We start from the raw sequence: 24,795 nt of genomic DNA, 5'->3' as shown, positions 1-24,795 counted from the left end.
AGATTCTCGTTGCGATTTACGGATTATCGTTGCGATTTACGGATACGCGTTGCGATTTACGGATTATCGTTGCGATTTACGGATACGCGTTGCGATTTACGGATACGCATTGCGATTTACGGATACGCGTTGCGATTTACGGATACACGTTGCGGTTTACGGATACGCGTTGCGATTTACGGATACGCGTTGCGATATACGGATACGCATTGCGATTTACCCATACGCGTTGCGATTTACGGATACACGTTGCGATTTACGGATACGCGTTGCGATTTATGTGTTCGCGTTGCGATTTTCATATTCGCGTTGCGATTATGGAAAATCGCAATGCGAATTTGTACTATCGCATCGCGATTTTCAAGAATCGCGTTGCGATTCTGGAAACTGATTTGCGATTCTGGGGATCGCGTTGCGATTTTTATTTCGCGTTGCGATTTTGTTGGTCATTTTGGCAAATCCAAAAAAAGTTGGTTAAAATCGTATATTATAACTTTTTTTTGGTCACTGAGGCGATTTTCTCTTAAAATTATGATCAAACTGAAAGAATGTATAAATATTGAGAACAAAATGTATAATTATACCAATTTTATTAGATGACACGTAATCACTTCTTTTGGATAATCTGAATTCCGAATTATCACATCACTTACATTGATATAGATATATTGAACTTTCCAGATGTTGGGGGTATTAGATGAGATCTAAGCCTTTGTGTTATGGAACCCACCAATGGGGCCTATATAATGCTATGGAGCTATTCCTTTTCTGTAATTCCAGTAGTGAAGACTTACCCTTGTTGAAAGTGAGTTTGAACTGAAATGGATTCAATTCTGAGCAGTCAAACAACTGATTTTCTGAAAAATATAGGGAGACGATTTGGGTGATTCTTTTCCTAGACCTTTTAGTTTTTCAGAAAATAAGGAAGTAGCTATGTCTTCGTCTTTTTTTATTCTCTTTTGATTGTGTTTTGTATTGGGATATCCCTGAGGTAGATGTATGTTTGTGTACACTTGCGTTCATCTGAGTGCGTATGTATATGAATGACATATAAGTTGAATGCCAATTCTAATTTCTAACCGGATACTCTTGTAATCGAATTATGTAAGTTCATTATCTTGGGTAGCATATAGAAGGGATAATGAAAAAAAAACGAACATTTGTCTTTGAAAATGCATTCGGTACCTATTTGTGGTACTTTTTCCTTCGCAGCTATCACGTCTTAGACCTGGTAGTAATTAGACAATGATCAGTGCTCTTAAAAACATGGACCTTTAAACCTTGACTTCCCTGTCACTTTGGAGTGGAAATCAGCTGGTTGACTATCTGCTTTGTACACGTCTTTAACATTTCTCTCATGTTACATTTCTTGATGCTTTTGATGGCAACGTGTTTTACTCTCTTCTTTTTATTTAAATATGTACTCCTATACATCAGCGTTTACTCTCCTTAGATATGCTTATAGTTGATGTTGATTCTTGAGTATTATCGGAAGGTTTATTCATCCTTTTATTGGAAGGTTCCATCTTGTGTTCATTCATGCTGTTGGAACATATTTTCTGCTTTTGTTTTGGCAAATCTGTCAAGTATTTGTCTTGTTTACTCTCCTGGTTCTGAAAAAGTATTAGCCTGTTTCATGATATAACACTCAACTTTTCTGTTTTAACTGTCTTCTCATTTTTTGAATTGTTTATCTGCTGGATGAATTTCTTCTTGCAGCTTATGGCACATGTTCAAGAGGCTATTAATATTGGCGAAGGACTTCCAAAGATTTACGCATTTATTGATCTTGAAAGGGCTAGAGTTGGAAGAACCAGAACAATAGAAAATGATACTTCTAACCCTAGGTGGCATGAATCTTTTCACATTTACTGTGCCCATTCAGCTACCAATGTGGTATTCACTATCAAAGATGACAATCCTATTGGAGCCACTCTGATTGGAAGAGCATATCTCCCTGTTGCGGATCTCGTAGAAGGGGAAGAAGTGGATAGGTGGCTTGAAATCCTGGATGAAGACATGAAACCCATAAAAAGTGATGGTAAAATCCATGTTAAGCTCCAATATTTTCCTGTGACAAAGGACCGCAGCTGGGACCGCGGTATCATAAGTTACAAGTTTCCTGGAGTTCCATATACATTTTATCCACAGAGACAAGGGTGTAAAGTTTTTCTGTACCAAGATGCTCATATCCCAGACGGATTTGTTCCTCAAATTCCTCTGCTGGAGGCAAGTATTATGAGCCTCATAGATGTTGGGAAGATGTTTTTGATGCTATCACAAATGCCAAACACATGATCTACATTACCGGGTGGTCTGTTTATTTGGTGAGAGACTCAAGAAGGCCAAAACCTGGGGAGACATCACTCTTGGTGAATTGTTGAAACAGAAAGCAAGTGAAGGTGTCAGGGTTAATATGCTTGTTTGGGATGATAGAACTTCTGTTGCAAATAATATGCTTGTTTGGGATGATAGAACTTCTATTGCTTTGCAGAAGAAGGATGGACTAATGGCCACCCATGACGAGGATACTGAAAAATTCTTCCAGGGTACTGAGGTCAACTGTGTCTTATGCCCTCGTAATCCAGATGACGGTGGAAGTTTTGTCCAGGATTTACAAATATATGCCATGTTCACTCATCACCAGAAGATTGTTGTAGTGGATGCTGCGATGCCTAATGGAGATTCAGAGAAAAGGAGAATTGTGAGCTTTGTTGGAGGTATTGATCTTTGTGACGATAGATATGACACACCTTTCCACTCCCTGTTCAGGACCTTGGACACTGCTCATCATGACGATTTCTATTAGCAATGTATGCAAGCAACACATGCTTCCCATGCCACGTTGGCACATGATTGTTAATTGATTGTTAATAAGTTGTTAGTTTGTTACGAGTCTGTTAATTGAGTCTGTTAATTGAGAGCAGTTATGCTGCTGATGTTGTGTATAAATCAACTACATTACAGTGTAATCAAAGCAAGTGTTCAATCAGTAATTCTTTTCTTCCCTTTATCGTTCTCCCAACATGGTATCAATCGCCATTGGTCTTGGGGCTCTATAATCAATTTCCGTTGCGTCAACAAATCTTGATGGAGTTTCCAGTGAACTCAAAGGCATTTACTCACAAGAAAGTAAATGTTGTGCTAGATGAGATGAATTTTCTTCTATGGAAGCAGCAGATTATGTTCACCATTAGAAGTCATTGCTTAGAACGGTTACTTACCGGTGCGGCTGCAACTCCACCGGAGACCGTGGTTGATGACGATGGCACAGTTCGTATTAATGAAGAATATAAAGATTTTGTGGCTCAAGATAGCACCCTTGCGTCGTGGTTACTATCCACGATCAACCCTCACCTCCTTCCTCAATTCGTTGGTACTGAAACGGCAGCAGCCGTTTGGAATACCGTCCTACGCTTCTTTGCAAATTGATCAATAACGGCCATCATGAGTCTTCATTATAAACTCCAATCTTTAAAGAAAGGTGGGGACAGTATGCGAACCTACCTCACTCGAGTGAAAGAGGTATGTGATGCACTAGCTTCTTGTGGCAGCTCCGTTCCACTAGTTGAACAAGTCGCAAGCATTCTTAAAGGGCTCCCTCGTGAATACCAACCCTTCATGGCGATCATTACATCCATGAGAGAAACCTTATCATTAGACAACATTTCTACAATGCTAATTGATGCAGAAACACAAATAGCAAGCTTTGATGATCACCTTGATTCTCTACCTATGAGTGCAAATATTGCACAGGGTGAGACACTAAATACAACACTATCAGCTAACAATTCTGATCAGAGGTCTGGCTATTCCTTCAATCATCGAGCTGGTGGACGAGGCCGTGGCAGATCCAGGATTCAATGCCAACTTTGTGGGAAAGTTGGACATTTGGTTGATCGATGTTGGCACAGGTATGACAAAGACTTCTCGTGCGTTACATCTGGAAGTCAATGACAGTATCAACCGGAATACAAAGCCAATTCCTCATCTGGAAACTTTACAACCTCATCTAATGATGATGGATGTGAATATTGTACCAAACGAAAGAGTGGCTTGTCTACAAGTGATACACCACAAGCTCATACAACATCCATGCAGTCTGAACGATGGGTGGTCGATACGGGAACTACGCATCAAATTACAGCAGATGCCAATAAACTACTAAATGCTTCTGAATATCGTGGCCCAGGTAAACTTTTAATCAGAAATGGTATGCCTCTTGATATAGTTTCCATCGGTGGTGCTCTTGTAAATACCACTTATAGGAAACTGTTTTTGCACGAATTACTGCATGTTCCAAATATAACCAAGAATTTCCTCTCGGTTTCTAAGCTTGCTAGGGATAATGACGTGTTTATTGAGTTTCATCCCAACCGTTGCTGCATTCGAGATGAAGCCACTGGAAATCTGCTACTTCACGGTGAAGAAACTGATGGCCTTTACTTCTTTAATATGAACAATAAACCCTCAGCAGTTCGTTGTGCACTAGCTCGACTTCAATGAGTGAACTTTGGCATCAGCGCCTTGGTCATCCAGCTACTGAGACTTTAGCAAAATTAGCTTTTGAAGTAGGATTCAAAGTCAATTCTGATGTTAATAGAGATTGTATAGCATGTCATTTGGGAAAAAGTCATAAATTGCCCTTTAATGAATCACATTCAGTAGTATATTCTTCATTTGAACTTGTGTACTCAGACTTATGGGGGCCACCACATGTATCCTCCAATGGATTTCGGTTTTACATCTCCTTTGTAGACGCTTTCACTCGCCACACATGGATCTATCTGTTGAAACATAAGGATGAAGCCTTAATAGCTTTTCAATTATTTCAGAAATTGGTTGCCAACCAATTTGACAGCTCGATTAAAGCGTTACAAACAGACTGGGGTGGTGAGTTCTGAAGTATTTCAACGCTATTAGCTCAAGATGGGATCGCACACAGATTAACATGCCCACACACCTCTGAACAGAACGGTGTGGTGGAAAGGAAACATCGCCATATTGTCGAACTTGCTCTAGTTCTATTAGCACAAGCATCTCTACCTATCAAGTACTGGTCGTATGCAGTGGTTTCAGCTGTATACTTAATCAATCGATTACCTACCAAGGTGCTACGAGGCATATCACCATTTGAAAAGTTGTTTGCAAGAAAGCCTGAGTATTCTATGATGAAGGTTTTCGGTTGCTAATGTTTCCCTCACTTAAGAATGTTTCAAAAACATAAGCTGACTTTCAGATCTCAAGTTTGCACGTATTTGGGAGTTATCCCTCAACACAAAGGGTTCCAATGCTTGGCACCCGATGTACTAGTGTATATTTCTCGCCATTTTATATTTAACAAGTCTGTTTTTCCATTTGTAGGAAAAGAATATAGTACCTCGGTGAAATTAGCAGATAAAGCTAGCCCAATCTCTCGGTCACTTCCGATCGTTGCCCCAGCTAGTACTGTTTGTCATCACTTTCCAAACACAATCAGTGCACGTGAAGAAGTTAAAGTTGGTAATACAGATATTCCTCGTGAAGTTGAACTGATCAATAACGAGGCTGATGATGCAGAAGTCCCGCATGAAGCTGAGGTCGTCACTAATGAGGATAAGTATAATCCAGATGATATCCTTCAGTAGTCCTCTAATGCTGTTAATTCTAAAGAAATTGGTTCTGATGGAACTCTCGATGAGGGTGCTAAAGTTAATGACTTACCAGCTGACAACACGCAAAATAGTGTTTCTGAGTCAGACACCAGTACATCACTCGATTCTGAGGCGGTTAACAACTTACAACCTACTCGTGTTCATCACATGATGACACGCAGCCGATGCGGGATCTTCAAGCCTAAAGTATTCTCAACAACACTGGGTGATGATACCCCTATGACAATCAGTGCTGCCCTTCAGTCTCCACAAGGGGCTGCAGCAGTTCATGATGAGTACAACGCATTGCTTAATAATAACACTTGGTCGTTAGTCAGACTTCCTAAAGACAGAGTTGTTGTTGGATGTAAATGGCTCTTTAGAGTTAAACACAATTTTGATGGCTCGGTAAACAGGTATAAAGCGAGGCTTGTTGCCAAAGGTTTTTCACAAGTGTCGGGCTATGACTTCAAGGACACTTTCAGTCCTGTGGTTCGATTTGCAACGTTCAATGTTATACTATCCTTAGCAGTGTCGAATGGTTGGGAGCTTTGGCATGTTGACATCAACAATGCCTTTCTCAATGGAGACTTAAACGAGGAGGTGTATATGCAACAACCTCCTGGATTTGAGCAAACCAATGAGCTTGGTGAACATTTGGTGTGTAAGCTCAAGAAGGAGTTATATGGCCTTCAACAAGCCCCTCGCAACTGGCATGTCAAGCTTAAAGAAACTCTGGTGCAAATGGGATTCAAAGTTTCTTGTGCAGACTCGTCCTTATTTACCAAGTATAATGAAGATAGTGGCTACATCTACGTCCTGGTATACGTAGATGACATAATTATCACCGGTCCAGCACCTACTGCTATACAACAGTTTGTTTCTACACTACAGACTCAATTTTCCTTAAAGGATGTCGGGGAATTGAGCTTCTTCTTGGGCATTGAGGTCAAACATATAAACAATGTTGTTGTGTTGAGTCAGAAAAAATACATTCTAGAGCTGTTGGAGAAAACTGGGATGTTAAATGCATCAAATTGTGCAACACCGATGGTGATATCTCCCAAACTCTCTCATGAAGAAAGTCAACTTATTCAAAATGCCAGTGAGTACAAAAGTGTAGTTGGTTCACTCTTGTATGTATGTCATACAAGGCCTGACATCACATTTAGTGTTGGTCAAGTTGCTCAACACATGCATGCACCACGTGAAATGCACTTTGTTACAGTGAAAAGAATACTGCGTTATTTAGCCTCTACGTTAAATTTTGGTCTTCTATTTACTCCAGTTCAGTGTGGATCGGACATAATTACATTTGCTGATGCTGATTGGGGGGCCAACATAGATGATAGGAGATCCATCACTGGTTATGGAGCATTCTTTGGCAAGAGCCTTGTTACTTGGTGTTCAAAAAAATAAAGAAAAGTCTCTCGATCCACAATGGAGGCTGAGTACAAGAGTGTAGCTGATACGGCTGTAGACATAACGTGGATTCAAGCTCTTCTAGCAGACCTTGGTATTCAGCAGGACCATACGCCTGTGGTCTGGTGCGACAACACCAGTGTCGTTGCCATGAGTACAAATCTAGCATATCATGCTCAATCTAAGCACGTTGATCTCGATGTTCATTTCGTTTGCAAGAAAGTAGCTGATGGTCAGTTATGTTCCAGCCATGCATTAAATCGCTGATGGATTCACTAAACCATTGGCAATGACTGCTTTTGAAGAGTTTCGCTCAAGGATATGTGTTCATCAACTCTGAAGAGTGGAAGAAGCAGGGAGAATATTAGCAATGTATGCAAGCAACACATGATTGCCATGCCACGTTGGCTCAGGATTGTTAATTGATTGTTAATAAGCTGTTAGTTTGTTACGAGTCTGTTAATTGAGTCTGTTAATTGAGAGCATTTATGTTGCTGATGCTGTGTATAAATCAACTACATTACAGTGTAATCAAAGCAAGTGTTTAATCAGTAATTATTTTCTTCCCTTTATCATTCTCCCAACAATTTCGATCAGCCAAACTTAGCTGATGGTTCAATCACAAAATGTGGGCCAAGGGAACCTTGGCACGATATTCACTCCCGACTTGAAGGGCCAATTGCTTGGGATGTCTTGTTTAATTTTGAGCAAAGATGGAAACGACAAGGGGGTAAAGATCTGCTTGTTCAGCTGAGGGATCTTAAAGATGTCATCATTCCCCCATCTCCAGTTACATTTCCTGATGACCATGAAACTTGGAACGTGCAGTTGTTTAGATCAATTGATGGCGGGGCAGCTTTTGGTTTCCTCGATTCACCTGAAGATGCAACCAAGGTTGGCCTTGTGAGTGGCAAGAACAATATCATTCACCGAAGTATTCAGGATGCCTACATTCATGCTATCCGACGAGCAAAGAATTACATCTATATTCAAAATCAGTATTTCCTCGGAAGATCCTTTAACTGGAGTCCTGATGACATCAAGCCTGATGATATTAATGCTTTGCATCTGATTCCGAAAGAACTTTCACTTAAAATTGTTAGCAAGATCAATGCTGGAGAGAGGTTTACAGTTTATGTTGTTGTCCCCATGTGGCCAGAAGGAATCCCAGAGAGTGCCTCAGTTCAGGCAATATTATATTGACAGAGAAGGAGCATGGACATGATGTATAAAGATATCGTTGAAGCTCTCAGAGCCAACGGTCGTGTGGAGAATCCAAGAAACTATTTAACATTTTTTTGCCTTGGGAACAGAGAGGTTAAGAAGAGTTGAGAATATGAACCTTCTGAAAGACTAGAGGCTGATACAGATTATGCCAGAGCCCAAGAAGCCCGTTGCTTCATGATCTATGTTCATGCAAAAATGATTATTGGTAAGTGATGAGATTCTCTTTATTTCTTTGTTATGTTCCCCCCCTTTAGTACCTACATCTCATTTAACTTTGTTTTGCACTCTGCAGTCGATGATGAATACATAATAATTGGATCAGCCAACATCAACCAGCGATCTATGGATGGTGCCAGAGACACTGAGATAGCTATGGGGGCCTATCAACCATATCATTTATCCGTTAGGCAACCAGCACGAGGAAAGATCCATGGTTTCCGTTTGTCCCTGTGGTATGAGCAACTTGGCATGCTTGATGATACATTCCTCGCACCAGAAAGTGAAGAATGTGTCGATAAGGTGAACCAGATTGCTGACATATATTGGGATCTATATGCAAGTGAGTCACTTGAGCGAGACTTGCTCAGACACCTCCTTCGCTACCCCATTGGTATTTCTAGTGATGGAACCGTCACTGAATTGCCAAGAACCGAGTGTTTCCGTGACACAAAGGCCCGTGTTCTTGGTGCTAAATCCGATTATCTCCCGCCTATCCTCACTACTTAGGGGATCTTTGCCTTGGTTCTCAAGTTATTATAATATCTTTCCCTGTCCGGTTCAGTATTGCTCTTAAATCTCTCGTGTTGTAGCCTGCAGAGTTCCAGTGTCGTGTTGCTTTTGGTTTTTCCTACATGTTGCTCATGTCGGAACCTAAACAACTGTGATACTGTGGAGTGATTTTAGTGCTGGTTGGTATAATAAAACTAGTATTGTGTTATTCAATTGTTGTATGTTTTATCAACATGGAAGGACGTAGGATTTTAAGTTAGATGTGAACTTGAACTTATAAAATCTTATGGGAACGAAAATAGATTTTCAATAGAAAATACATAAAAATATCTAAAATATATTATAATTTTATATTTTTAAAGGGCATTGCCTCACCGCTCCCTCTAAATCTATCCATGTTTATTAGGTTATTAATCCATCCTTGTTTATGAGGTTATTGTTGAAGAAAGTTGAAAAAATATTTAATATTTTTATAATTAACATTCTGAATTGATTTATATCTTATATAAAGATGCTCAAGAAAACTGAAAATAAATATGTGCGAACATGATCTTGAAAAACGATCATGTATCCAATGATTCGTTATTTTGATGTTATCATATTTAGATTTTAAAATAGTTTGTAATAATTAATATTGGATGCATGATAGTAATTTTTTTCAAGATCACGCGTAACATTTTGAGCTATTTTCAATCAAAGTTGATGTAGAAGTATGAGTTATTTAATTAATAATATAATTTTATATTTATTTTAAATTTTGATTGATTTTAATGTACTATAAGGATCATAAATTCATAATTTTCGTTGTATAACTAAAAAATTATTGTTAATGAAATGGTCAAACTAATGTGAACAAAAAATATTTTCTAACTAACAAAATAATTATATATATTATTAATAAAAGTTTTCAAACCAATGTGAACAATTTCTTTTCCCATGTCCTAACCAGACAACAAGATTACATTAGAATGCTTGATTTTTTAAAACCCTAACCAATTTAATTCACACATTCCCAATTGATTAATTTATTCTGTCAAAAGAAGATTAAAAAGGAGGACTAATCCGACACTTTTCTTCATTCTAGAAGTCCAACGACGACTTTATTGACCCAAAGAGTTCCCTTCCCTTTGCTTGTCCATGTGTTACTCTTCTTTTATCTCTTTCTTCAACACCTTATAAAAAGCTGAAATCATACCGAACACCACCTCCAGATTCTCACGCGTATACCTTCTTTTTATCTCTTCCTTTAAGGCCAACAGCGGCTGAGTTCGGCGCCGGCTACCATGTCGTCGGGGATATGTTCACAGGGTTTGGTCTTGGCCACCGCCATGGTTGTTTCCAGCACCGTTATTTTCCTCACCTTTTCAAGGCAAAAACCTTCGTCTTCTTCTAAACAAACCCTTCGTTCTTGCTTGTCTTCAGGTACCGCTTCTTGGGTTTTTTGCCTTTTCCGTTTTCGTTCTTTATGCTGTGATTGATAATTTATGGTTTTTTTTGTAGGTGGAAAGAAAAGGGATAAGAAGAAGAGCAAGAAGAAGGTGAAGTTTGCTGAGAATGTGAAGGAAACAAGTGGAAATGGAGATGAGTACAGGAAAGAGCAGCACGAGAAGATGATTGCAGGATCAAAAATCGACGGAATTTGCAGAAATCAAATGCCGGCGAATAGGGTTGCTTTGTACAACGGAATTCTCAGAGATCGTGTTCATGTTCATCGAATGGGGTGTTCGTATTGATTACTGTGAACTTTGTTTTTTTTCTGGGTTTGCAGAAACTTTTTCGACTTTTCTCTTCTCCCTTTGATCTCTTTTGTGTAGGATGTAAACAGTTAGAAGTCTGTCCAAATTTATGAGTTTTTTTTTGGATGAAAATTTGGGCCAAATTTGTAAATTTGTGTCTTTTTTGTTTTGAATTTGAAAAATGTTGCAAGGAATTCCATGTTCATTTTTCAATTCAAAATCTGCACTTTTGAAGAAATTATTTTATGATCTCGGTTCATCACGTTATCTATAATTTTAGTGAATGAGAATTAAAAATTTTAAAATAATTTTTATATAACTATATACTCTTTATTTACATATAAAAAAGAGACGGAGATTATCTTAAAAAATATATTAAAAAATATTATTGATTAAGATTGTGAATAATATGGTGAGGGACCATTTAATAATTTTTCGTCCTTTTGGGGCCAGAATCGAATTACCCACCCCTATGTTAGATGCATAGAAGAAATGTCAATAACTATCGGTTTAACAAAGCATTTAAAAAACGTAACTAATAGGTGTTAGTTTTAAAAAATAATAGGGAAAATTCCGTATTTAGTTATCTAACAATTTGCATGGTTCTGTTCTAGTCATTAATTATTTTTTCGAAATCATATTCAATGTTCTATTTTAGTTTTATTTATCATTCATCATTAAAAAAATAATTGTACACTCACATATAACATGATTTTAAAAAAAATAAGAAATTTATTATGTCAATAACTCTGTTTATTTTTTTATTTTAATGACGGATGATTAAATGGAATCAAAATAAAAATTAAATATGATTTTGAAAAAAAATAGTTAAGTGATTAAAAGGAAATCCTATGAATGTAGGATTGACTAAATATGTAATTGACAATAATAACTAACCATGAATCCAAATTTTACAATCATAAAAATTACCGTCAATAATTACCGTGTAACGCAGTTTTAATAATTAAGTGATATTATATATCATATAAGAAAATATCGATCAACTAAAACGATTACCAATTTTTAAAATTATAATATTATTTAATTCAATCAACCGGACTCATCCTCGTGCAGTTTCCTAACCCTATCAAGTGATTTTAAATTGAATTTATTTAAGTATTTTTATATAAATTTGATTCAAGTATAAATTAAACTATTTACCCCATATAGGAAATTTGGTATAACAAAAATCAGGGGTAGTACCAAAGTTGCTTGCACGACTTCTTTTCCATGGATGCACGACACATTTGAACCATCAAGATTTTATAGATTTCATCAACGTTCGCATGATGCGCGCAAGCTACTAATATTGCCCTTTTTATCCCAAAAATAGCAATATATATATATATATATATATATATATATATATATATATATATAAATTTATCCCAAAAATAAACATTTGCGGTACGTGTCAAAGATACAAATTTGCACAAGCCGAACAATAACAATGACACAATATTATCTTCAATCACTCAACGAGTGTCTGTTTAAAGTCTTGTATTAAACACTTGAAGAAGAAAAAATTATACCTAAACAATATGAGATTGAGAAATTCATGACCAAACATGTTGATTTTGAACCGTCAAAGTCAAATAGTAAACTTGATCCAACCAAGGTCTTAAACTCTGCAATTGTTACGTTCTGAAAAACTTGTGATCCCAATATAAAAAATTATTTGTGATTGTAGTAATGATATGAGCGTAATCAAGTTTAAAACATGTATTTGACAGCTTCAAATCAACAAGTTTGGTCATGGGCTTTCTAAGTCTCTCGTTGTCCTTTGAACAATTTCTATCATGAGGGATAGGGGTGAACATTTGATCGAGTTGAGTCGTGTCGAGTCAAAATCTTTTGATTTATTCGAGTTTACAAGTTATATTTTACAACTCGAACTTAATTTGAAATTTTTTGAATCAAGTGGAGTTTAAGAAGTTCGAGTTTCTCTACAAAATAAATTTTTTCCATTAAACAACGGGTCTCATTAAAAACCCTTATTATCCAGGTCATGCTGAAGCAAAACCAGACAACGGAAGGAGGAAAAAGAGTACCCAAAAATATATTAATAAATAAATCGAACAATTACATAGTATAATTTAGAAAATCCAACATCACAAGATGATCCCAAAAAAAGCAAAGCGATGATAATCTAAAAAGCCAATTACAATAAAATACTTCTTCAGTTCTCGAATTACATTTTTAAAAACCTTGGATTTCCTCTTCTTCGTGCACTGTCGGTAGCTTTGAAAAAGCTTTTTCTTTATCAATTGTTCTTGATAAATCTAAATTAAAAAAAATAAATATGTTAGTTATATTACAAATACATTTATAATATAAATAAATAAAAAATTAACATTACAAATCAAAATTAAATATTACCGCCTTCCATGTCTTGAAATTCTGGAACATACTCGTCAAGATTAATAGGATCCTTAGATCTTCGAAGCCAATCTTGAGTACAAATCAAAGATTCAACCATTGTCGGAGTCAATGAACTTCTAAAACCATCTAGAACACGTCCACTTGTGTTGAATGCACTTTCTGAAGCAACTGTTGAGATAGGAATCGAGAAAACATATCGAGCCATTTGCGCAAGAACAAGGTATCTTGAACTATTCACTTTCCACCACAATAATAAGTCAAATGAACTCAAGTTGTTTCCATCTTCCTCTGCCAAATATTTATCCAACTCAAATTTTTGTTCCAAACCAACTCGTTGCTTCTTTAACAAATATTGTTGCACGACCAAACTCGCCTTTGATTGATGTTTCATAGGCATGGAAACTTTTGTCAGAATACTTGACTGTCCTTCATGGCTCGTAGTTTTCCCGACAATGAAAGAGTATTCATCAAACAAACGATACAACTCTTTATCAATCATTTTCATAACCTCACTAGTAACATTGGGAAAAAGCAAGTATATCCCAAAATTTACAAAGCCCATTTTACGTCTCGGATCTAAGATAATGGCTAAGTAAACTATGAAATTGATATTCTTGACATCAGTTCAATATTTGTTGTACTTCTCTCTCATTTTTAAGCCATGTAGATTATTTCCAAGTCCTCACAATTCATCCATCCATCAAATAAACAATGCATGTCTATCAATGTTTCCTAAAAGAAATGAGAGGTGACATGCAATGACCCAGACAACTTCAATGTAAGATCATAAAAAGGCTCTAGAATTTTTGCAATTCTTCTAACATTTTCCTAATCATCAAATGTAAGGACTCCATCTCCAACTGTGAGGTCAAGAAAAAAAACTATTATCATCACGAGCATATGAATCAAATGCATGCTCGTATTTTCCATCCACCTACATCATCATATATGTTGAGTTCCACCTAGTAGGCACATTTAAACACAAATGAGCCTTAGTATCTATCATTTCTTCTTCTGCCCGATCATATAATTTTTTTCATCATTGATGGTGATGCTCTTATATACCTTACAACAGCCCTAACTCGATCAACAGACGCAAAAGCATACTTAACACATTCTTGCACGATGAGATTTATAACATGCGCATCATATCTCATATACATATATTTCCCACTTGCAACATAAGCATTTTGATGGTTCAATTTCTTTCTCAAATATTCAATACTAATACCACTAGCAGATGCATTATCAACTATAATAGTGAAGATTCTCTCAATCCCCCAATCTCGGATACATTTTTCAAGGGCTTGACCATGTTTTCACCTCTGTGAGTAGATATCGGACATAAGTTTATGATTCTCTTTTGCATCATGTTAGAACCATGTAAGATGCCCTTTGCAGTGAAGTCCAAGTATCAGTTGTCAAATAAATTCTACATGTATCTTTTTCAAAAAAAATCTTCATTGACCTCTTCATGGAGTTGAATAAATCGAGACAATCCCTTCTAATTGTAAAACGAGAAAGGATATGGAACCTTAGACATGTTAGAGAAAGAAATAACTTAAACCCTTCTCCCTTTAAAATTCAAAAAGGTAATCATCCACGATTATTGTAATATCCCAAATTTTGAAGTAACTAAAATGTAAGTTTTGAAAGTTTAGGGCTAAAGAATAAACTTGTAACAATTCAAGGATAAAATTGTAATTTTGAAAAGTTATGTATTTTAGCCAGTAAATGAATAATTTGGCCTAAAACAAGAATTTTCGTGGGAATCGGATTTTCGATACGAAATTTGTGTTAAAAAGCTATAAATCGATAAAGTTCGGTATAGGAATAAGATAATTGGATCGAGTTAGAATTTCATGAAATTTGAAGGATGCTAGAAAATGGTTGGAAATATTATTTCCATATTTTAGATCAGAGAATTTTAGCTCAGATCAATGTAATTTCTCAAATTTGGTCAAACCATGGAATTTTAGTTACTAAAATGAAATTTTAAAAAATTTCATGGCCAAAGTAAATGTCAAAGCTAAGTTGATTCATATTTGACCAAGGGGTATTTTAATGGAGAATATGGCAATTACATTTGGTAATTATCAAGGTTCATTAATGGTAAAAATGAAATTTCTTAAGAATTGAATTTTAAATTCAATTAAATTGGTTTAATTCCAAGTGTATTAATTATTAAATACTAGAATAAACAAGAATTTAGCATAATTTTCAACCATTCCCAAGCTTTAGGACGAAACTTCCTTGCTTTCTTAGGTAAGATCTTTGTTTTGAATTTTGAAGTTATATACTTGATTTTTTTGATTAAGCTATTATATAGAGAATTAATCTACATGAAATTCTCTATCATTTGGTATAAATACTTTATGGTGAAGATGATTATGTGTTGATATTGAAAGTTAGAGTTTATGTATGGTTTAGGAATTTTGAAAGATTGATGAAGGATTTTTATGTTTTTGATGTTAGTGATTACTCCTAAGGCATGTATGATGATTAAAATTAATTGTACATGCTTATATGATATTCTACCATGCTAGGGTTTTAGAGGTTGATTGGATTTTGATGTAATTTTATGTTATTATGATTAAAATAGCATGAATTTGATGTTAGGAAGTTGAATCCATGCTTGAAATTTAATGAAAATCATGCCTAAAGCTACTTAAAATGTTCAACCATTAGGAAAATTTAGGGGGGAAATGTTGTAATAATTCCTATGGTCTTGTATTGATATTAGAAGTGTTCTATGTGAGTTGGAGATCAATTTAGAGCCTTGAGTTAGTAAAAGGACTAATATACAAGTTTTGAGAGTTGTGGGACATTATTGAAAGAATGATGTTTGGAGGATTCAATGCTGATTTTTAATATTTGAAAGGCTGGAAATTTAAGTTAAAAAGTTGGTTGGAACCAAATTTCAAGTTTGGTAAAGTTTAAGGTTGGAATTCGAAAAGTCCCAAAACTTTAAGGACTTGTTTATGACTTTGAAAAACATGTCGGTATTATTTTGAAATGAGAAATAGCAATGCTGGAAATTTTAGTTAAATGCTGATTTTTTTAGTTTAAATAATGAGTTGTGATCAAATTTCAAGTTTATCAAATTGGGTGGTTGAAATTAAAAGGTTAAGAAAGTTTGGGATGAAATTGTAAGGTTTTGAATGTTAAATTATTGGTTTGAGTATTATATTAAGGTGCTGGAATTTTAGTATTTAATGTGAAATGATCATAATAGTGAAGGGTTGTTTTGAAATTTAAGGAAAAGTTAAGGTGAATTCTAGAAAGAATTCATAATTAGTGGCTTGATTATGTATTTGGCAAAAGTTGAAGGGTTGGCAGTGAAATAAATATTTATGGAATTTAAAGAATATTTTGAGAAGTTTGAATTTAAGATGGAAGTACGATTTAGTTTTATATTGATTTAAGTATCAATTTTATTGATTTAAGTATGAATTTTATTTCTATCGAATTTTATATTCATGCTCAGATTATGTTAGATTGATACTAACATATAGTTTGAATATTCTATGTTATTTTATGAAATCATCAGATCACGATAAATTTAGTGATCCAAGTAGCTCGAAAGGGAAGGAAAAAGTGTGAGATCGAGAAAATTATCGTGAAGAAGGTCTAATAGCGAGGCAAATGTGAGTTGTGTTTATGTTATCGCACAAACATTGGCTTGCGAAGAAGTGACTCATAATGAAATATGAATTGTGATTCTAACCTATAGGTTCATTTATTAAGCTTATAGAATTATGAAATTAAACTAAGGATGCTAATGAAGGAAAGATGTATAGAAATTATGATTCGAACAGTAAGTTTAGAAATTCACCGTAAATTATGTAGAAATGATTAGAGGATGAATTTTATACCGTTGGATTCGTATATCATTTTAGTTTTGTCTAAAGCAAACAATTACTGATTTTGAGTAGTATACAAAAATATATGAATTTTCTTATCGATGATAGGTCAGGAAATAGAGCAACAGATTTTGCTTAAACAACTTCTGTAATTCAACTTTGAAAATTTGATATTAATTATATAAGTTGAACTAGAAGTAGTGTCTTATATGGTTAGAATTTTATTTAAGTTTTCATTGGTATTAAAGGAATAATTTTTAAGTGTATAAAATAATACATAATGATATTTCTTTGAATGTAGTGCAACTGCTAGAGTATGAAATTTCGAGAGATTTTGTCATCGAAATAATTGTAAGAAAAACCTAAATTTTAGTGAGGCTTATATTTTGATTTATTAGTAAAGTGTTAACATGAGTACAATTAGTTTAATTAATTTGATTGAGGACGACTTGTGATAAGTCAACATCTTATTTTTTAAAAGTATGTTTTCTATTTTAAATATGAAGTATTTATATAATGTTTGTATAAATGTTTTATGGATGATAGAGAATATGAACTGCCCAAATACGAATTCTATGAGAAAGAATTCTAAATATTTATGATTTTCAAACGTTGATTAATAAATGATTATATTATAAAATTGAAAACCTATTGTATGTTGCATTGAGAGTCATAGGTACAATTGACATGCTATTAAGTGAATACTTATCAGTTATCAGCTTCCAGTTACCTGCACCATTGGTGCTCATGTTATGATTGCACTGAAGTGCATCATACGTTTCAGTTTCAGTAATGATTGGCATCGTGTTGTGCCTAGTGCGCCTTTCAGTTCTACTCGCGTGCCTTTTATTCTCATAGATATGCATTGGGCTATGAAATTAATATGAAAGATATGAATGACATTTCAGTTAACAGAAATCATGATATGATTATTTTATCATTTATTATTTATCATAATCATTATGAAATTATGAGTTGTTTATGATATTTGATATTGATTTACATGATTTTGATAAAAATCATGAGATGTTGTTTTTCAGGTTTTCAGAAGGAAATGAGTTCGAATAGCACGGTTTTAAGTTTAATGTTTTTACTTGAATTACAGTCTTAATACTATATTACTTAAATAAATTTATATATTATATTACTTTAGTTGTGTTACAGCCTCACTAAGTTTTATTTAACGCGTGATGGTTTTCATGCGTATGTTCAAATAAAGAAAATGGCATGAAGTGAGGAGTTTGTCAACATCTTATGAAAATCAAACCTACCGAATAGTGACATGTACCTTAAATTCGTTAGGATGCTTTATCATATTTATTTTAAAAATGGGTTTGCAATATTAATTTAGGACTGGTGTATTTTAGTTAATTTTAGTTATAATCTTATTTATGAACGAATATTATGAACGATTTAAAATTATTTTAAAACAAACAATATTAAGCAGTTGTATGTAAATATGAAGCATCATGAAACTGTCTAAGTGCTGCATAAAATCAATTTTGTTTGTAACGATAAATTATTATGCATGCTAAAGGAAAACAAACTTTAAATTGCGAAAAATGTATTTTTTTTTAAACCGAAACAAAATTTTAAGCTTTTATGTTTAACAGTTGTATGTAAATATGAAGCATCATTGAACTGTCCAAGTGCTGCATAAAACCAGTTTTGTTTGTAATGATAAATTATTATGCATGCTAAAGGAAAACAAACTTTAAATTGCGAAAAATGTATTTTTTTAAACCGAAACAAAATTTTAAGCATTTATGTTTAACAAGTATTTATTAAGTTAATGTGACATCTTTAACTCGTATTACGAGACGTAAAAAGGCTACGGGTGTTACAATTATCATATGAATCAACGCCTTTCTAATAGTCTCTTCTTCAAACTTTCAAGTTGAAAGTTTTGTCGCTTCACTTTCAAGGTAAGTCCGAAGTATTGTTATTTATGACTGTTTAGAATCCTAAGTATTTCATCAAGGATTTTTTAAGTATGTATTCAAATGATTATTCAGATTTGTTGTAGAACCTCCAGTTTCCATGCAGTAAGTCATGTCACAATACTAGCATTTTGCCTTATTCTCCCCATCTTCAGTTACATATTTCTTGAAATGGTTCCAACATATTTGTTGGGATTTTCAGAAGCTCGAAACGACAACCGGAACGATTTGCAAAGAGGGGTCGGAACAGTTTTGTGTTTAGGGAGAAAGGAGATTGAAAGATAGAGAATTGCACAGCGATTTATAGTGGTTCGACTTTCTCAATCAAAGTCTACGTCCACTACCTTAGCTCCTCACCAAGGATTTTCCAACAAATTCACTAATTTGTTCTTTCTTTTGAGGACAAAGAGATAACCTTACAACTCCCTAGTTTTTCCGGGCTAAACTAGAACCTTTCCCTAGCTTTTACACGGGCTAAGCTATAACCTTTCCCCTTTACAAAAGGATAAAAGATGTAAACAATAAAACCTCTCTAAGGTAGGTTTTTACAAGAATTAAGCTCACAAGAACAAAATATTTACAAGAGAAAGATGAAATAAGAATGAAAAACTCTTCTCTTGTGTTTGATTACTTGGATAGTTGTTCTCTTGTTTCTTCAAGTGTCCTCAGCTTGTATTTATAGCTTGGAATGAGTTTGAAGTCGTATATAGCCGTTGGGGACGTTTTGGAGCCGTTTGGGATGATTTTTATACTCAAAAAGGTTGCCCAGAATAGAGGGAATCGGTACCCCTTCATAGGGAATCGATACCCCTTCATAGGGAATCGATACCCCTTCATAATATTCAAATATTATAACTGTTGGGCTGTTGAACAGGGGGGGAATCGGTACCCCCTGGGGGGGAATCGGTACCCCCTGGACATTCTGTTTTTCTCGGAGGCAAAAACCTGCAGGGGGTATCTGTACCCCCTGGGGGGTTATCTGTACCCGGGGTATCTGTACCCCCTGGGGGGGAATCTATACCCCCTGGGCAATCTTGAAACCCCTTAAAATATTTTTGGCTCAAATCCGAATTTTAATTGATTTTGAATTATTTTTGAAACCTTTTAAAAACTTTGAATAAATTCAATTAAGTCCAAAAACATTTTGTAAATTCAATTCAAGTCCAAAAACCATTTTGCCTTAAATTGTTATATCGAAACATAGTTTAACAATCTCCCCCTTTTTGATATAACAAAACATTTGAAAAATTGTTTTTGACAAAACTCCCCCTTAGTAAAATGTTTAATGAAAAAGATACTAGTTGTTGGAAAACATATGAAAATGTTAAGCTCCCCCTTTTCTCCTTTTTCATTAAGAAATTGAATTTTTCAAACCATAACCTCTCCCCCTTTTTGTTATATCAAAAATAATTCAATCTTTGAAGTTCAAAATAACTTTGGAGAGTAAGTAGTAAATTTGACATTTTAAAAATCATTTGAAAAATCAAAACTCCCCCTGAATAAATGCATTCCAAATAAAATTAAGCTTTTAAGTTCATGACACTTAAACAAAATATTGAATTTCTACAAATAATAACAAACATGTTAGAGGCACATGAAATTCAATATATCCAAGTCTAAAATACTTTATGCAATACCAATTGTTGAAATTTGATATTAATACCAATTGTTAAAATTAAGTGCATATGCATAAAGTTTTCCAAAAATGTTATGCATTTGAAAATTTTGATATCAATTGTTAGAGAGATATCATTTTCATTTAAACCACATGCATAAACATTCAAATTTAGGTCAAAAATTTTTAAAATTTGTAAAATCAAAGTATTTGAAAAATTGATATCAATTGTTAGAGAGATATCAATTGCATTACAACCAATTTTGACCAAAATTTTATTATGATGAACTAAAAATTTTGAAAAATTATTAAGACATTAAAATGTTCATCATAATTTCTTTTTAACATACATGAGATTAAAAATAATACATAATTACTTAAAATCAAAACTCATGCATGCTTAAAATTAAATGAGCAACCAAATAACCAAAATTAAAAGCATTAAGCTTAGAGGTTACCCATTCCTTTTTCATGTGTGGCTAGAGCATCTTGAATATCATCATCTTCATCACCATTGCTCACACACACCTACAAGAGACATTCATTTCGATTTTGGTATCCAAATTGCTTTGGATCCTTGGACGTTAGTTTCAATGCCCCTTGTTCCTTTCGGAACCCATACTTGTCTAATTTTAAAATGTTTTCCTTTCTTCAAAGGACAAGTATGTTCCAAATGACCATGAAAATGGCAATGTGAGCATTTTTCCATTTTTACACATAATAGGTTATTTTTAGAAATTAATTCTTTTTCTTTTGTTAAGCCTTCAAGCTTAACTTCTAACTCAAAATTTTTCTTTTCTAAATCATTTATTTTGATTTTTGAAAGCTATAAATCATTTTTCAAAATTTGATTTTGATTTTCAAAATCAACTTTTGCTTTCAAAAGTAAATTATCTTTAATTTTGAGTTTTGAAATTAATTTCGTATATTTGGAATTCATGGTCTCAAATCCCAAATACAACCTATTATAAGCATCTTGTAACTCATCAAAAGTAAATGAATTAAATTCATTTGAGTTAGAAGATACCTCAACTTCTTCATGAGTGGCCATGAGGCATAGGTTGACTACTTCATCTTCATCATTGGAATCATCTTCATCACTCCAAGATGCAACAAATGTCTTCTTCCCCTTTTTCTTTAGAAGAGGACATTCATACATGACATGCCCCTTTCTTTGACAATCGAAACATACCGGGGGACTCTTCTTCTTGGTTGATTCATGTTTCACTTCCTTGAAAATCATGAATCTCTTGAGTTCCTTCAAGAGCTTAACCATTTCTTCTTTTTGTTCATCATCGTCTTCATCAACCTCATCACTTGAATCTTGATAGCTTTCATTGATGCCTACGTCCTCATTCTTCTTCTTCTTCTTCTTGTTTTTCTTCTCTTCCCTTTCTTCATCTTCCTTCACCATCATCTCATGAGTGAGAAGGGAACCAATTAGCTCGTCGAGAGTGAGAGACTTTAGGTTTCTTGCTTCGATAATGGCCGTCTTCTTTGATTGCCACTCCATTGGAAGAGAGTAAATCATCTTCCTCACAAGCTTCTCATTTGGGATTACTTCTCCATATCCCTTGAGACCGTTGACAATCATAGAAAATCTATCCGTCATATCTTTGATGTCTTCATCGGGTTTCATCTTGAAGTTCTCGTAGCTATGGTTGAGAAGACTTTTCTTTAATTCCCTCACTTCGTCGGTTCCTTCATGAGTGACTTGGAGCTTATCCCAAATTTCTTTGGCACTGGAACAAGATGAGACTCTTCCATATTCATTTGGGCCTAAAGCACAAAATAGAATATGTATAGCCTTAGAATTAAGCTGAAAATTTTTCTGCTCTTCTCTACTCCAATCGTTGTACTTGCCGGGTAGAAAGGAGTAACCGTCCATGATTGAGTACCAAGCTCCTAGATTGTATGATTGAATGAAGTACATCATCTTATTCTTCCAATGTGCATAATTTGCTCCATTGAAGAAAGGTGGCTTGTTGACCGGTTGTGAATCCATAATAGGATATTCTTCAAGATAATAAGCATCGGAGGTGGAAGCCATCTTCTCGGTTGTGTCGGGAATTGGTAGAGCTTCTTCAAGGATCGTCTCAAGGTGGTTAAACCTTCTTAATGAGTTAGGCTCTGATGTCAATTGTTGGGATTTTCAGAAGCTCGAAACGACAACCGGAACGATTTGCAAAGAGGGGTCGGAACGGTTTTGTGTTTAGGGAGTAAGGAGATTGAAAGATAGAGAATTGCACATCGATTTATAGTGGTTCGACTTTCTCAATCAAAGTCTACGTCCACTACCTTAGCTCCTCACCAAGGATTTTCCAACAAATTCACTAATTTGTTCTTTCTTTTGAGGACAAAGAGATAACCTTACAACTCCCTAGTTTTTCCGGGCTAAACTAGAACCTTTCCCTAGCTTTTACACGGGCTAAGCTATAACCTTTCCCCTTTACAAAAGGATAAAAGATGTAAACAATAAAACCTCTCTAAGGTAGGTGTTTACAAGAATTAAGCTCACAAGAACAAAATATTTACAAGAGAAAGATGAAATAAGAATGAAAAACTCTTCTCTTGTGTTTGATTACTTGGATAGTTGTTCTCTTGTTTCTTCAAGTGTCCTCAGCTTGTATTTATAGCTTGGAATGAGTTTGAAGTCGTATATAGCCGTTGGGGATGTTTTGGAGCCGTTTGGGGATGATTTTTATACTCAAAAAGGTTGCCCAGAATAGAGGGAATCGATACCCCTTCATAGGGAATCGATACCCCTTCATAATATTCAAATATTATGACCGTTGGGCTATTGAACAGGGGGGGAATCGGTACCCCCTGGGCATTCTGTTTTACTCGGAGGCAAAAACCTGCAGGGGGTATCTGTACCCCCTGGGGGGGTTATCTGTACCCGGGGTATCTGTACCCCCTGGGGGGGAATCTATACCCCCTGGGCAATCTTGAAACCCCTTAAAATATTTTTGGCTCAAATCCGAATTTTAATTGATTTTGAATTATTTTTGAAACCTTTTAAAAACTTTGAATAAATTCAATTAAGTCCAAAAACATTTTGTAAATTCAATTCAAGTCCAAAAACCATTTTGCCTTAAATTGTTATATCGAAACATAGTTTAACAATATTGCTCTTGGTTTTTGTTTCTTTAAAACACCTTTATTACTCGTTGGATCGTTGACCCTACATGTAGAAGAACTTTGTGAAATTTGAGTTGAACTATAACCGCATGGTTGTGAAATTTGAGTTGAACTATAACCGCATGGTTGTGAGTTTGGAGTCTCGTGTGATTCACTCATTTGCAATATCAAAATATAATATATTAATATTTCCATTTTCAAACTATAAAATAAGGCATACTTTAAAGGTGTTTAAACCTTTAAAATGTAACAAAATAATACTTTTTAAATACACTTACTGCTTGTATATGTCTTTAACTCTTTGAGACACAATTCTCGAAGAGAGCATTGTGGAACACAAATTATTCATGTTTGTACTTAAAGAAATATAAAAAATATATTAAGGAACACAAAACAACATGTATACACTTACTGCATGTATACATTTAAAGAAATATATTGTGGAACACAAAACATTAATTTTTTAAATACACTTATCAGGGTTTTAAATAGCGGTCCGCGACTGCGATAGAACCCGCGAAATAGCGGTAGCGCTGCCTTCTGATATACCCACAATAGCGCCCAATAGCGCCCGCTATGGCTGCAATCACGGTAAACACGACCGCGACCGTGATTTGAATCCCTGACACTTACTGCATGTGTACACTTACTACATGTAATGTAATTATTAAGGAATGTCTACAGATTTAGAAGAATTCGAACACATTAGACACCAAGGGGATGACAATGAACACACAAAAACACACACTAAAACAATAACCTAATCAGGGCAATGGCACACATCTATACTCCAACATTCCTCCTAGACAACTGTTGCAGGCTGATCGGAACTTATAAAACTTCATTTTAGGAGATCACGGGTACTATGAATGAAAGAATTGTGTCCTAACAAGTCATCAATAATCAATTTGTATGCCTATACCCTTTTGACCTACAACAAGTCCACTGGTTTTCCCCATCGGTGCCAAGTAAACCAGCGGAGCAACAAAAAAAAATGATTCTTCATTATATTTTTTCTATTATTTCAAACTATAAATGCACTGGTCTACAAACCACCGACTTGTAGCCTCTTCTTTCTTGTATGCAAGTTCTGTTTAACATGGAGTA

The 24,795-nt window shown here is 34.8% G+C and overlaps 1 protein-coding gene and 1 pseudogene across 1 annotated transcript; both read left to right on the top strand.

Annotated features, from left to right (window-relative positions):
* Positions 1-1,683: 1,683 nt before the first annotated feature.
* Positions 1,684-9,023, top strand: LOC120185864 (annotated as a pseudogene).
* A 1,137-nt stretch (positions 9,024-10,160) lies between these two features.
* Positions 10,161-10,879, top strand: LOC120185863. The gene is made up of 2 exons (XM_039189967.1): positions 10,161-10,433; positions 10,512-10,879. The coding sequence occupies exons 1-2, from the start codon at positions 10,295-10,297 to the stop codon at positions 10,742-10,744; spliced, it is 372 nt and encodes a 123-aa protein (XP_039045898.1). The 5' UTR covers positions 10,161-10,294; the 3' UTR covers positions 10,745-10,879.
* Positions 10,880-24,795: the final 13,916 nt, after the last annotated feature.

This window comes from Hibiscus syriacus, unplaced genomic scaffold (assembly GCF_006381635.1).
Source record: "Hibiscus syriacus cultivar Baekdansim isolate YM2019G1 unplaced genomic scaffold, ASM638163v2 tig00113124_pilon, whole genome shotgun sequence".
NCBI lineage: Eukaryota > Viridiplantae > Streptophyta > Magnoliopsida > Malvales > Malvaceae > Hibiscus > Hibiscus syriacus.
Note: the sequence above shows the minus strand (reverse complement) of the source record. Positions and strands in the feature narration are given on the sequence as shown.